Source organism: Pinus tabuliformis, chromosome 6 (genome assembly GCF_031772625.1).
Source record: "Pinus tabuliformis cultivar Carrire ecotype Pingquan chromosome 6, CPIR1, whole genome shotgun sequence".
NCBI classification, from domain to species: domain Eukaryota; kingdom Viridiplantae; phylum Streptophyta; class Pinopsida; order Pinales; family Pinaceae; genus Pinus; species Pinus tabuliformis.
Window position 1 is genome coordinate 715,092,379 of NC_142292.1, and position 16,004 is coordinate 715,108,382.

At 33.4% G+C, this 16,004-nt stretch overlaps 1 protein-coding gene across 1 annotated transcript; it reads left to right on the forward strand.

Annotated features, from left to right (window-relative positions):
- The first annotated feature begins 13,824 nt into the window (after positions 1-13,824).
- Positions 13,825-14,355, forward strand: LOC149260672 (pentatricopeptide repeat-containing protein At1g71460, chloroplastic-like). Its single transcript, XM_089460934.1, has one exon. The coding sequence runs from the start codon at positions 13,825-13,827 to the stop codon at positions 14,353-14,355; it is 531 nt and encodes a 176-aa protein (XP_089317060.1).
- Positions 14,356-16,004: the final 1,649 nt, after the last annotated feature.

Below are 16,004 nucleotides of genomic sequence, written 5' to 3' on the forward strand. Positions count from 1 at the left end.
AAGAAACTAATAACAAGTATGTCTGCATTTATCCTATTGCAGAAAACCATAGATTAACTTGGCTAAAATGTATCGTTTCTCATGTTGAAAAAAACTACAAATTTCCCCGGTTTATATTATAGAAATGTGAATTACATTTGGAATAAGAACTTTTCGAGAAACTCTAATTTATTGTTCGTACGTACTTACTAGATGCAAAACAAGTTTTGCCTCTCTACACATTACCAATCGAGAGTACCATATAGACACAAGTAAAAATCCATTAATTATTTTGTCAAAGAAAACACAATTGAGAACATCTCATCTGAGAAGCCAAGCCCTTTCTGCACTTTATGAGTTTTCAATGCAGCATAAGAAGGGGATCATTATTTACTACATCTAAAATTGAACCTTTTTTTGCTAAGATACTAGAGGAATCCTAAAATTCATACAATAAAATAGATCTAGATCAGAATCCTCAAGTTTGCCAAAATTCACTAATCTCACATTTCATATATCATCAATAATCTCACATTTCATAAGTCATCTAAGCTCAAGTTTAATAAAAGGTAAAGGATAATGTATTTCATAGAATCCTTATCTCATCCCATACAATGTATCAAGGAAGGCTCGTCAAATTCTAATAACCTTCGTTAATATTCATGGACATTTCCTTTCATGCAAAATCTCCATAAACAATATTTGTACAAGCACAAGGATATCTCAAGATTACCACAAACAAAATGGCATCTTAATGTGCATTCAATATCAAATTTCATAAGCATAAGAGGTAGATAATTTCATCAAACCCATCCCACTTCATATGCATGTTCAATGAAGCTCTACAAATGTTAGGACTCATTTGAGCTACAAGTTATTGAGGGATAACTCATTCAGAACAATATTCATTAAATCTTATTATATTGAATTGTTAACGTGTTCATAAAACCCTATCCTATGATTACTTCATAAACAACCCTATTATAAGAACATGAATGGCTCACTTAATTCATTTAAATTGTATATAGGGTACATAAATCGTGTTAGTATTAATTCTTTGTTGATACATGATTCGAATGAGGATTCCTTTTTATTTTCTATGGAAATGACAATTTTTTGAATTCTAATAGTTATCAGGATTCATTCAATCATAAGCTACTAAAAACCTATAGTTTAAATTCACAAAACCTTATTGTGTGGCTCAATTTATACATGATATCACTATAAGGATAGGGATGGATCATTGAATTTGTAGCACATACAAGGATGCTAGTTACAACAAGAGGACAACAATCATGTTGATGTATTGAATTCCATGAGAAACACCACAGAGCTCAAAATCATAATCAAGGCGTTGATACCATTTTTTTGTTTTCTCATGATAGAGTGTAAACCTCAAGGTCATTGACATTACTTTAAGCGAACATAGACCTACATGACGTCCATCCCTTTTTTTGTAGCTTTGAATATAAGGATTCACTTGAAGGCATGATTGACAATATGAAGGGCATGTTAAGCATTAAACTAGTGGTTTTGGAGTAATTAGAAATGAAGAATTCCAAGGGGAGTAGGAAATATCAAGAATGTCGTGCCTTATAAAACCCTTAAAGCATAATCCAAATTATGTAGGTGACAATGTCCCACAATGGGATTCCACTTACTATCATAGTTATCTCAAGCCTCAGGTTGTATAGAAATATGCAATTCAATCGAAATAAATGAAAGTTGATGGGTATTGCCTCAATCAACTTTCATTGATTTGCATGTTCACTTTATGAGTCCCTCATAAGTAATACAAATCCGATGAAAACATATGAAGGATAGCTGTGAAATTCTATTCCAAATCCAATTCATTCACACATGTGGAATAGACTGTACTATGATACTCCACATCAAACCAACAAGGTGCATAATAGGTTAACACATTGGTTCAAGAAAAAGACAATATTGGCAATAAAAACAAAGGGAATCTATCAGACTACCAATTGGTACATATCAAAACTTGTACAATGTCAATGGAACCCCCTATTATTTCAACTATAAAATGTCTAATGCTAAGGCTGGAATGACAACTATTCAACTACCACAAGGTTCTTCTAATTTGAATTATAACCATGAATTTAGAGCATAAGGTCATACTTCTTTAGTGTCAGGAAGTAACACGAGTGAATAATAGCATACATTTTGGTTCATAAAAATTTAGACATGCAAAAACTATGTGAGACTTATACTGAAGGTTATCACACATTGGGTGTGTGTATTGTGTCTTTCAAAACTTTTCATCAAAACATCCAATCTACACATTACAATAATATCTGAATTTATGTTGTCCATCTTTCTCAAGTGATGCACAGGGTTGAGGACCCTGAAGACCATGATTTTACCATATCAACAATATGATATTACTTGCATAATCCTAACCATAGTTAATGTACATAATCCCTTCATACTATAATTATATATAATACTGCAAACTAATGATCATACATAGAAAGATGCATTAAGATAAACCCATACATGGGTGTCAACACCTATGTGATTCATTGGGTATCATAGTTAACAATGCATCTGGCACACCAACAAAATTTTATTGTGTGATTATCATAGATAAGTATTATTTTTTGGGTATTGGGATAGGGACAATTCTTATCCTCCCAACCACATGTAGGTTGTAATTAGACTCCTCATGCAACTGTCACCCCCAAGCTTTTAAAGATTGTCCCATTGACCTAAATGCCTGGTATACCAAGGATTCCATATGTCTGATATACATCCACCCTTCTAGCATATAGGTACTTAATACAGGTTGGTCCAAGAACTCTAGAGGTAAACCACCTCCACCCACCAGCCAATGAGGGACTCCAAAGGTGAGAACCTCCACCCTCACTCAATTCAAGGACTCCAGAGGTTTTCGTCCACCTTGAGTTTGTTGCTTCAGTAGCCCCACCCAATATAGGAAGTCCAGAGTCTACTGCAAATTGAGTACACCAACAAAGAGGCTAGTCCAGGGAATCCAAAGGTATGTAACCTCCACCCACTAGCCACTAAGGGGCTTCAGAGGCAAGAGTCTCCACCCATCTCAGAGATCTGACTTCAACCCAATTTAGGACTACAAGGAGTTAAAAATTTATTGTAAGTCACGCAAGCAGACCAAATGTTTTTAGACCAACTGAGCACAATTTACCAAGGGCACAAGGGATTTAAGTTTCACTGTACCTTATGCAAGCACATCTAGGTGTGTAAAACTAACTGACCACATTTTACCATGGGCACAAAGGATTTAAGTTCCACTATAATTTACACAAGCAATCTCAGGTGTTAAAAAAAAATACTAAACTGAGCCCAATTTATCAATGGCGTAAGGGATTCAAATTTTTACTATAATTTTTCATTCAAGCATATTTATATGTTTAAAAACCAAATTAAACACAATTTACCAATGAAGAACGAGACAAACCTCAATTTTTGGGAACTTCACCAAGAACTACAAGTTGAAGTACTGTAGTATTCTAATACCTCTTGTGCAATGGTCCTCTTTGACACTATGCAGGTCTACCCTGCCAGACACACGATTTGGTACCTATCCATTTATCTCTCTATTTCTATTGCATTCCTGGTTTTGTTGTTCGAACCCTTAACCTTCTCTAATGGTTGCTTCTCGCTCCCTTCTTTTTCTATTTTTTTCGTTTCCTTTTTTTTACCTCCTCCTTTTTCAATTTGAACTCTACCTGAGGTTAGTTAGAGCCCAGTCTGGCCTAGCCCCTCTATACCAACCAAATGTGTCCCACCTGTCCTTAGTCTACAATTTGTTTTTTTTAGTGATTGGCCTTTTCATTCTTGTAGGCCAATCAACCTCGTGCCATTTGGCCTTTTTCCTCCCTTGCTTGTCATCTGTAAGCCTTCAAGGCTTGTCCTAAAACATACAAATGTGACTATGTAGAAAAAAAAATCTTCTCAACCCTAGAATCAATAGTCCCTTTTTTCTTACCCCATGTGCCTATGTTTTTCTTTCCAAATATTTGCAACATATGTAATGGTGAAAGGTGCCTGGGGCTATCACAATAATGTTAAAGGTAGACCGTGAAGCAAGTCAAAATATCTAGGTCCACATTCATATTCGAGCTCCTACAAGACCCAAATATCGGGTTCATTTCGATCCACATTCCTATCTCAGTATCTAAATATTCGGTCAAATGTCATAGTACCTTTTTTCCAAAGACCCGGATTTTAGATTCCTACATTGGCTAGTGGATGTGCAGGTGGTGCCCAATCATCACACAAGTCGAAGAATGACATTGGATAAGTGGCACTAATGTGGAAAAATTGATGGGTGTGGTGGCCTAAGGTGGTAACACATGGCAAACATTTTTTACCTTTTTGGATGACCAATTAGACGATTTGTGAATGGCGTGTGGCAACAATAGGTGGCACATGGTAATTTTAGAGTGTGACACATAAAGATGATGTTGTAGGCTTCATGTTTGGTATCTGGATATCAGGACATCCAGTCATATGGCACTGGGATCCCTTCAACAAACTCAAATTCTGGATTCAATGTAAATAACGTAAAATAATCTGAGAATCTGAGTGTTTTAAAGAGTTTCCTCATTATAAGGGACGTGATTATGGATTTTTTGAAACAATTACTTAGATTTTGGCCCTGGCACATGGTTGTGGGGCCTTGGTGACGTAGCCCCTGAAGCTAGGGTCAATGATTGGATAATCCGAGTAATTTTGGTCATTCAAATATTTGACCCCCTTTCTATTTTCATTTTGCGGTGCTAAAATCGCTTAAGCTCATGGTCTTAACTCATGGTTTTTGGGAATATTATTGTATTAATCCCATAAGGGACTCCAAGGCATCATGTCCAGCCAAATCTCATTTATACTTGTGTCAAACCATATCTGAAGCATATTTGCGCCCCTAATCAAGTCATTCACATATAAATAATTTGTTCTAGAAGTTGTAAGTGTGAAAATGGAATTGTGTGATATGTAGAACATCTAATACAGAATAGAAGAGTCAAGAAGTCTGAAATATTGTGAGGTTGTATACAAAGGAGTTTAAAGATGAAATTTGATGAAGACATTTAGGGTGCGGGGAGTCTATCCATGAAATAAAGCGTCGCTATCAGAGAGACAAAGTGTTGCATCTAGCAAGAAGAAAAATAATGAAGAACGTTGAGGTATGTAATAATTTTTTTCTAAAGTGCATACACTTAGAAGAATTTGTTTTTGTTATATTAATTGAGGGTGTTGTTGACTAGATGAAGAAGAAGTTGATTGAACCTGAGAAAATAGAATTTAATTAGTTCTGAATGGACATGTTATGGAAGATTAATATTTGTAAAAGGTACTATGATGGATAGAGAAGTGGGAGAGTTGTAAAGTACATAGTATAAAGCAATGTACATAGTTGTGAAGAATAGGAAAAAAACAAAGCACAATTATTACACATTATATGTAAATCAGGGGAGTGATGTCTCTTTTAGGTTAATTTCTGTAAATTAGCGGATTGTTATCTCCTTCAGGTTGGTGATTGTAAATAATGGGATTGGTGTCTCCTTTAGGTTGATGCCTATAAATCAGGGGTTGGTGTCTCCTTCTGGTTGGTGCTAGTAAATTGATGTAATAGTATGTTGGTTCCTACAATATTATTCATATAAAGAAGTAAATTGATGTAACAATATTTTGGTGCCTATAATATTATTCATATAAATAAGTTTTGTGTTTTTCTCCTCAAACTCTAAATACAAGGATGCAAGAGTTAGGTTTTGTAAAGTTAGCACTTGGGGTATATTAAAGAATGTCTCCATATAGAATATAAATTTAATATCATCTTTACCATCTATTTTTTCTCAAATAAATCTTGGTCATCAAGTAGTTCCTTGGTATTTCATTGAACCCCCATTCATGTGGATCTTTCAGTGATGAATGATTTTGGGACTTCATCTCTATGTTCTGCACATTTTTTAAAATATAACAATATAATAAGTATAACTTACTTTTACAATATAATAAATGTACAAGATGGGATTCCATCTAAAACTAGGTATTTGTGGTATATGTTGGAGACAAATGATGCACAAATTACAATTAAGTATCTAGCCAACCAATAGGGATAAGACTAATATAATAATATAAATGTAATAAATCAATGTTGAGGGCTTAATAGGATCTCAAGTTATTATCGTCACACTTTTAATTATGAGAAAGCCTCGTTAACACTAATTTGCACCATGGGTAGAATTTGTTATTTGATAATTTTCATATTTTGTTATTTGTTGTTTGATAATACATAGGATGTCATATGTTATTTGATAATTTGCAAGGTACTTTTATGATTGTATTAAGTAAATGTGAGAAAGTAAATATGGATTTATAGATGCTAGTTAGTATTTGAAATCTTATTTGTTGTTGATTAGGCAACCATAATGTGTCAAGCAAAGTAAGCATATAAATCAAATGGTTGGTAAAAGCTGAGAAGCATCAAAACACCTATTTCATGATACATTTCATATTGCCAAGGTTAAATCTCTACCATCCACCTAATAATTATAATAATTAATTTAATGTGGTCCTTGCAAATTAAACCAAGCCAATTTTTCATTTGAAATATTTATTAAGAAACAATTTTAGATTTTAGGCTTTTGTGATCCATAATGTAGTAAGCATGTCTTTCGGATTAATCACATCAATATTATTTGGTCGACGTTTCGAACTAGTTAATGTGGTTCATCCTCAGGAAAAAGGTGAAAAAATCTATAGATCCTAATGAATAAATAACAATGATGCATTAGAATCATATATATATATATATATATATATATATATATATATATATATATATATTCCAATTAAAGACAAGCTGTTATAATTAGCACATGTTTGCATTAAGGATGTGAAGGTCATTGCGAGGGTTGATCATTTCACCATAGGAAGTTAAGGGAGGCTATTGAGATTGAGAAACATGCTATCAATCTCAATAGGGATGATGGGTGGAAATTGAGTAAGAGTTGGATTCTAGTTTTTCATCTTCTTTATTCCCTTTTTTGTTATGTAATAATAGATAAGAATAATTTCATATATGTATAAACTATTAGTAAATATTATATTATATTATAGTTATTGATTTTTTTATTTATGAAATAAAAATAGAATTAGTTTGTATTATTAATATGTTTTTGACTCGATCATTTTATAAATAAAAATGGTTATTATATTTCATAATTCATATATAATAATTAAATATTATTAGTAAATAATTTTTTATTTGATTTTATATATATAATTTAATATTATTAATATTTTTTATTGATTTATTTATGAAATTGAAATAAGGTTAGTTTGTATTCTTAATATCTTTTTTATTTGACTTTGCTCATTTTATATATAAAAATTGATTATTATAATTTAGGTATATAATAATTTAATATTATTAATAAATAATTTAATATATATATATATATATATATATATATATTAATTAGTTTTAATATTAATAATATATAGTTAAATATTTATATAAATAATTAACTTAATAATTATATATTATTAATATTAAAACTTATATATATATATATATATATATATATATATATATATAATTCTAAAGTACTAGTTTTTAATGGCTAATTTTGGACTTTAATGCATCATTGCTATTTATTCATATAAGTTTATAGATTTTTTTAGCTTTGTAATGAAGATGAACCACATTAACTAATTCAAAACATCGACCAAATAATATTAATGTAATTACTCTAAAAACACAATTTATTTAAATTTCTTCAATTATATTAAAACATATTAAAACATATTAAAATCAAGCCCACATAGTACTAGCCTATATTGCCTCGGTAAAGTGCAAACCAAACCACCCAATACTTCCTCAGAAAAATTTATTATGAAACAATTTTTTAGTATGAATATTGTTTAAACCCTTGAAAGCCGAGAGAAGGGAATAATGAGCCCAGAGCAAATGGCTGAGGAAAGGAACTCAGTCAACTTTGCCTTTATTTAGTACTAAATTTATTTTGCACTCCTAAAAGTTGAGAAAATGGAGTAATGTGTAATTGTTTGGACAGTAACCCTGTTGTCTTTCACGTCCCTTGTCTCCGCTTTTCCTCTAGACACAAGAGCTGAGAGCTCGCCCTTGGAATGAATAGTGTTCAATTGGGTGCAAGTAATATGTGATATTTCTTTTGTTCAGAAGAAAAAAACTATATAGATTATATTAAGGAATTATAATGGACATTGTATACAGCAAATCAAAAATTTCGTATTGTAAGAGTTGTTATAATGATAAATCAGCTCATACAGCCATGAAAAATAATATCAATAAATCTACGAAAATAAAAAAAGGATTGTTTGTGCCAGGAACATTTAATGGAAAATGAACCATAAATTAAGATCCTGAATGGAATCCATGAGGAATCCGCATTCAGCGTGGCGAGGTGATTTAACTCACCATTCTCAGCTCAGTTTCTTCAATTATGCTTCATCCTGCAGCAGATTCAAATTCAATTCACTCTCCAACCTTTACATCTTTACAATTTTACATATACCAAACACACAACCTATATGAGAAATCATGGTAAGGAAATGCAATCAGGGAGGCAATCCAAAGGTTTCAAGAAAAATCATTATCAACACTCCGCCTTGAACGAGTACCTGACCTTGCCCTGGATCAAGGCTTGCCCGTTCATCACCACACTGCACAATTATTATTAGTGGAGACTCGTCTTTCTCACCTCGCCGAACGCAGCGCCTGGATTTGTGCGTCCTCGTGAGGATGGAAACACAGGTCCGCCAAGAACGAAGAAAAAACTTAAAAAGCTTCTCAAAGGTTGCCACAAACACCGAAAATGTCCATTCAGCACATTTTCAGGGCTCAGAACCAGCAAGTGGACAGTCTGTTAAAGGATGGTCTTCTTCTAAAAACAGGTACCTGATCCATGAAAGTAATATATGGCGAGGAATCCTTTATCATACAAGATTTCTCCATCCCTGGCTTTTAATCTCCTTTCATTATCTCCAGGTCTGCTATTTTCATCCCTTTTGTTTATCACTGCATAAGTATGGCATATGAATGATTTTAAACAATCTCTGAATTTCATCCCTGAATTACAATCAACTTGTAACTGTTTTTGATGTGCAGCAGCACAATCTCCTTTTCCTTCATAGAGGATCTCTTCCTCTAATTTTTATTACTTATGTTTTAGACTTCAAAAACTTATGACAATGTACTATCTAGAACCTTTATATAGTCTCAATATAATACAATTATGCTTTTTCTTTCTGAAAAAAACACCAATGAGACCGTGACAAAATTACCGTGCACAAGTTACATTAGACGGTGCCTCAGATTACCTTTTTTTAATCAAAATGGCACGACATTTATCAAATTCGCATTGATTTTCGGCCATGTTAAAAATAATGGGAAGACTCGCGTCTGGGAGTGATTGCATCTCATGTTTCACTATAATATTTTTTTTATATTGTATTATAAAATATTTTTGAATATAGATATTTTTAAATCAACTATGGTGAAATTTTTGACCATGGTTGATTGTTTACTGTCATAGATTATGACTAAAATTAGCTAACCATGGTTGTCCATGTTTGAACATGGATGATGGTGCTTGACCATGGTTGGCTATGGTAGGGAATGATGGCCATGGTTTGACCATGTTGACCATGGATGAACATGGTTTGACATATTTGGCCAACATATACTTTTCCATGATAGATTACGGCTACTCATGTTGACAATGGTTGACCATATTCAGCCATAGAGATCTTGGTTAACCATGTTCAACCATTTCAACCATGGTTGACCATAAAAAATGGGTAGAGCATGTATTGTTCCAGATTGACTATGGTTAACCAAAGATGAACATGGTTGATCATGGTTGGCCATTGTTGACTATGGTTGACCTTTATTGATTATTTCTAACTAAGTTTTTGTATCATTAAACATGGGTGATAATGAGTAACAATGTTTGACCATGTATGACCACAACTAAGTTTGTTTAGCAATGTTTAAGCATAGCTGAGATAAATTTGTAATTAGAAAAAAGATTAATTTGCCATATTCCAATAAGGGGTTGATGGAGGTACAATGGTCAACCTCATTAACCCATGTTTCCCCAAGGTATCCCCATGGTTGATCGAGGTCAACCTTGGTTGATTATGGTTGGTTATGATTTTAAGGGATGACGAAGAATAATGAGGAACCTAGTCAAACCTGGTTGATTATGGTTGGTATGGTTGACATTGGTTTACCATCATTGACCAGGGATGACCATAGTCATCAATGGTAATATGGTTTGAATATTTTGATCATGGTTGACCATCTAGTATGGTAAGTTATGATTGCAAATGGTTGGCAATGGTTTTCCATGTTTAATCATGGATGATAATGGTTGACCATGGTTGACTATGGTTGGGTATGATGGTCATGGTTTAACCATGTTGACCATGAATGAAAATGGTTTGACATATTTGGCCATCGTTGACCATATTTTTTTATGATAAATTATGGCTGCCTAATGATGGGCCTCCCAAAGAGGTAAAACATAAGACCCATCTAACCAATCCTAGGAACATCAAGGCTATATTGGACCTGCATTTTTCACTTAATGATACTTTCCTATCTTAATGATTTCTTAGGAGAGTAAATGATATTTTTTGTGCCTAACATGAATGCAAGATTTTGAAGAAATTTTTCACATATTTCAAGGAGATCCAGCCAAAGATATTCATGGGGCATACTCCTTGCTACAAAAAAGTCTCAACTCGACTAGCAGAGGCAGTAAATGCTCCTTGTTGTTGTATGGTGACCCAAGAAACAAGATCCCCTTTTCCAGGGATATTTTGAGGGAAAGCAGTCCTCTCCTCAAGGAGGTTGCACCCCTACTCATTTATATTAATAAGAGGCTTGGGTAGCCCAATAAAAAATCTAGAATCATGTGAAGAATAGGAGAAGTTTAGATTAGTGATTTTCAAACAGTTTTGTAACTCTATCATGTATTAGCATCTTTTCCGTTAATGGAAGTGATATATGATTTCAACTCTTACTATAGCTTTATTTTAAGGGTTCTAAGCTTCCTTGGGTTGCAACCCACCCAATGTGCTCAAGCTCCCTCTTGTATCATTTTTTCTCGTGGATTTGTTTATTTTTGCAAAGTATTTATGACAAATACTTTCTTGCATGGTTAATTGGATAGTTTTATGAATAATCTTTTCTTAAAGGTTATTTTCACATTTGATTATGAAAATTTAAATAATTATATTAGTTAAAAGATATCCTCACTTTAGTTTTAGTTCATTTCCTTTATTATTGTTTATTTTCCATTCACTGTGCATTGTTCATTGTTTCTTGCACTTTATCCTATCCTTGCATTTTGTTGGATTAACACTACAAGAATTTGTTGTGATGACTTGGATAGTCATATTTTTTCATTTTCCAACTTCTCCTTAGTTTCTTTTCCCTCCAAAATCGCATTTAACATAGTCTTCTTATTGTTGGATTGCCTCTTGTAGCAAAACAAGGACTCTTGTAACAATTTGCAACCCACCTTCTAAACTTGCTCACATTTGCACTAAACTCATGATTTGCCTTCCTCAATGTATTACATTACTCCTAGAACCATGCGAATGGAACTTGGAGGTATAAATACCTTGTAGATGGCTTTATTTGGTTTTTTATAGAAATTTCTTATTTTCTACAAAATCAGGGTTTATTGTTTGCAAGCGTTCAATTCAACATTGTATTTTTTTCCTTGCAATATAGAATAGGTGGGTTTTCTTTTCATTGCATATAGTTTAGTATGCCTTCTTTTATTGCAAATAGCCTAGTTTTGTGTGTTATCTTTCCTTCAACAAATTATTTCCTGCAATTTTAGTTTCCATGTAACATATATTAGTCAACTTGGTCTTTGTACATTTAGATTTCATTTCATTATTTCCACCTACATAAAATCTAGGAAAAAGAAGATATAGTGCCCATTGCACATATAATGTCGACCCTTCTTAAGTTTGTATGAACCCCATGTTGACAATAAAATATAAGACCCTTGGTAGTTGTAGCCTTATTGTTGCAATATTGAGGGGCATCACTTTTTGGTGCCTTTGCCGGGGAGGTTTCAAAGTATGTATTATATTTTTATTTAGTTGAATTTCTCTTTCTTTTATATTATTTCCTACAAAAAGGAAAAAACACATTAGTATCTTCCTTTCAAAAAAATACATTTTATTTTATTCCTTGAACAATTGGGGATAGAACAGGAAAATCCTTACCAAAATCCCCCACTTCCACTAACATCTAGCTTGTTTCAGATGATTATGAACCTCTTGGCTTGTCCACAGGGACATTTGAGGCCCTTTATGGTGAGAAAGTGAGTATATTTGTGGAGCTTGCAAAAGGAGAAAGACCTCCAGACCCCACCAACACTATGGATAAAGATAGACAACCATAAGTGTTCACATTCCCAATTAGAGAAATAGATCGAGAGGATAGAATGAAAAACATTAATCCATCTATCCTACCACACTTTTATGGTTTATTACATATGATCCTGACACTTTCATGTTTGATTTTATTGTAGTATTTAGGACTTATGACTATACAACTAATGAGAAGAAGCTCAAATTGTTCCCTTCCACTCATAAATATGGAACCCTTCAATGGTTCTGAGCCTAGAAGGAGACAACCTCACCACATGGGAAGAAATTTAGCAAGGCTTCAACAACATATCAGAATTATAATAGAATGAGGGATATTAGAGATGAGATATTCATAATGACCCAAGCAAAAAATGAGTCTTTGGAATATAATTTTAAGGAGAGATTCCAGTTGAGTTAAAGAATGGTGCATAATTGCACCTTAGATTTAAACTCCTTGAAACTAGTCTTACTATGAGGACTCAAGGAAGAACTAATGGAAACACTCAACCTACTGGCTAATGGAGACATATATCAACTTACTTATGATGATATTAAAATGGTATTAAAAAATCATTCAAGGCTATTAGAAAAATAGGTAGAGCAAACAAAGGTTCGATAAGTCCTTCTTCATCCTCCCTGGTTACTAAAAATGAGATAAGAGGTATGCTAGAGGACACGAGGACTGAAATCTTATATATGTTTTCCATTCAAATGGAAACCTTATACATCAAGAGAAAATAAGAGGGAGCAAAAACGGCATTAGCCATATTCTGCTTACGTGTCTGCCTGGGTCCACCTCTCCACCTCTGTTTACATAAACAGATGTTGGGGTTCATCACTGAAACCGTTTATCGCCGAAAAAGCTGTGCAACCGAAAATCTAGTGTACTTTGAATTGTGTTATTTCTTTGTGTCCTCGTGTCGTGCATTGAGGAGCTCGAAGCATCGAATGTTGTTTCCACAATAATGAACATTAAAAAATTTCCTAGTCTTTTCATCTATCTCAATTATTTTCCCTCTATACTTCATATTCCAAAATCGTACCCCTTAGAATTGATATTCCTTTTTAATTGGTTTATAGCTGGTTTAAAAGTGTATCTTACTATAATTAGGCCTATAGGTCTTCCTATACATCAACAATCGTCAACACTTTTACCTTGCTCTGTTGGATCAGGTGAAAGACTTTCAACCGTTGATTTGAAGTGTGATTGCTTTTTCCAAATATCGGTTGAGTTGCTGCTTTTTCCCATTCTTTTATGTTACTCTTGAAGATATTTTTACTACTTTTTCCCTGCCAGTTGTTCTTCTTCTTCTTCTTCCCTGGCTTTTGGCAAGCACTGTTATTTTGTGTAGAGAATGGTTGGTTGATGAAGATGAAGCTCTTCGCATTCTGCACTCGATGGACTTCAATAGAGAAATCCCTGTGGATACCCAAATCTACCATATACTCCTGGATTGTTGCACTGTCCAAAAATTATTGAAAGAAGGCAAGCAGGTCCACATCCACATGAGAATCACAAGGGCTCATCAGAATCCCTACTTGGCTGCCAAGCTTGTTTATCTTTATTCTGCCTATGGAAGCATTGTCAATGCGTGGGTGGCATTCGATGAAGCCTCTGAGCGAACTATGTTTATGTGGAATGCTCTGCTCAGAGCTTATGTTAAGAATGGATTATGTGAAACCAAGGCTATGGAGATTTATAATCAGATGAAGTTATCTGGCACGGAGCTCGATAATTTTACGTTCTCAATCATGCCGAAGGCATGCGGAAGCTTAATGGACCTGCAACAGGGGATGGAGATTAATGGGCAGGTTATCAAGACCGGTTATGAGCTTTATGTCTTTGTGGGATGTGCGCTTGTGGATATGTATTGCAGGTGTCGTTCTGTGGAGGATGCAAACCAAGTGTTTGAAGAAATGCGCCATTGAGATGTGGTCACATTGACAGCTATGATTGTCGGACTTGTGCATAATGGGTTTCATGGCGAAGCATTTGAATGTTTCCGGCAGATACATGTGGAGGAACACAAGAATGTTTCACTAAGAATCAATGCTTTGATTTGGGCCCCGGGGATTATCTCTATACTCCTGCGCCTGATGTGCATAGGGTACAGTATTTCACGGATACTGAGTTTTTAATCAAATGGGATGGGCATTGGGATATATTTCTGGACGAGAATTTGCCCATAGCAGTCGATCACATTAAGGCGAATGCAGAGGAATCCAAATAGGTGTTTTTGCGTGTGCGTAGAAGCTCACATGTAGGTGCAAGCAATAAGTTAATTTAATGGTACTATGTTGTTTAAAGTTTCTGTAGTTTATTTTCTAGGGATGGATTTTGTATGCTATTTCCTGAAATTATGTTCATGTCTTTTATATATATAATAATTAAACTATATATTCAAAGTTTGCCTAATACCCTTTGTGATGTAGCTAAATTTCAATGAACACCAAACTATTCTCATAATTTGCATGTATTCTCGCAACATATCATTGGGAGGTTTTTTTCCCTTCAATTTTGTCATTCCTTCCTCCTGGTCGAGGAAGGTTCTGGACCTTCACATCTTACCTGAGCTCAGGTAAGGTCCTGGTTGTGAGATCTGCTCAATCAAAGAGAGGGCCTTACTCACCTGAATAAAGGTAGCTCACTCAAAATTTTCAAGACCTTAATTGACCTTGAGTTATTTTATTTTTGCACAAAAGAAGCAAAGTGCCGGGTGGGCGTGGGGCTGAGTTGTGAAAAATTTCACGCCTTGTTGAAGGTAGTGTATGAAGGTGTGAAGAGAAACATGATGGGCATGGGAATTGCAATCCCTCAAGATGGTTGGGTTTGGTGAATTGCACTCCTTCAAGATGTAGTATCATTCTATATATGTATATTATTCTTTATAAAATATAATAATAATAATAATTTTTAATTCAATATTTTTATTTTTTATTTTTTAACTTCAAATCAATTACTTATCTCATATTTATTTTTTATATAATATTTTGTAATAAAAAATAACCAAAATGTTTTAAAATGTCGTCGTCGTCATCGTCACCGCCAACAAGAGAGAGAGGGGGATCTAACAAGCGCTTAGGGGATCAAATCTCTTTTCACTCCTTAAAAAATGTACACCTCAATAAATTTAATCCCTCTGGAGTTAAGATAAATCTACGGTTATATATATATATATATATATATATATATATATATATATATATATATATATATATATATATATATATATTTAATAATGATGCAATTTATTTTAATCTAAATTCATGAATTCAAGATATTAAATTTAAACTTAGAAAATAGTTTATACATAATACTTAAATTAAAAAATAAATAAATAAATAAATAAATAGATATTGCTTTCAAACTAAATTTTAAAAATTTCATTTAATTCTCAATATAAAAATTATTGGGAGTAAATATTCATCTTCATATGTTCAAATTACAGAAACTCCATATAATATTCTATATGGAAAAATTATTCAATTAATATGTTAAAAATGTATATGTGGATTTAAGCTAGTTATTTTGGAATATTATTATGTACTCATAATGGATACTTTGAAGGAGTTTTGCA

Bases quoted from the DNA above. Each gene is read 5' to 3' on its own strand.
- LOC149260672 (XM_089460934.1), top strand. From the start codon at position 13,825: ATGGACTTCAATAGAGAAATCCCTGTGGATACCCAAATCTACCATATA.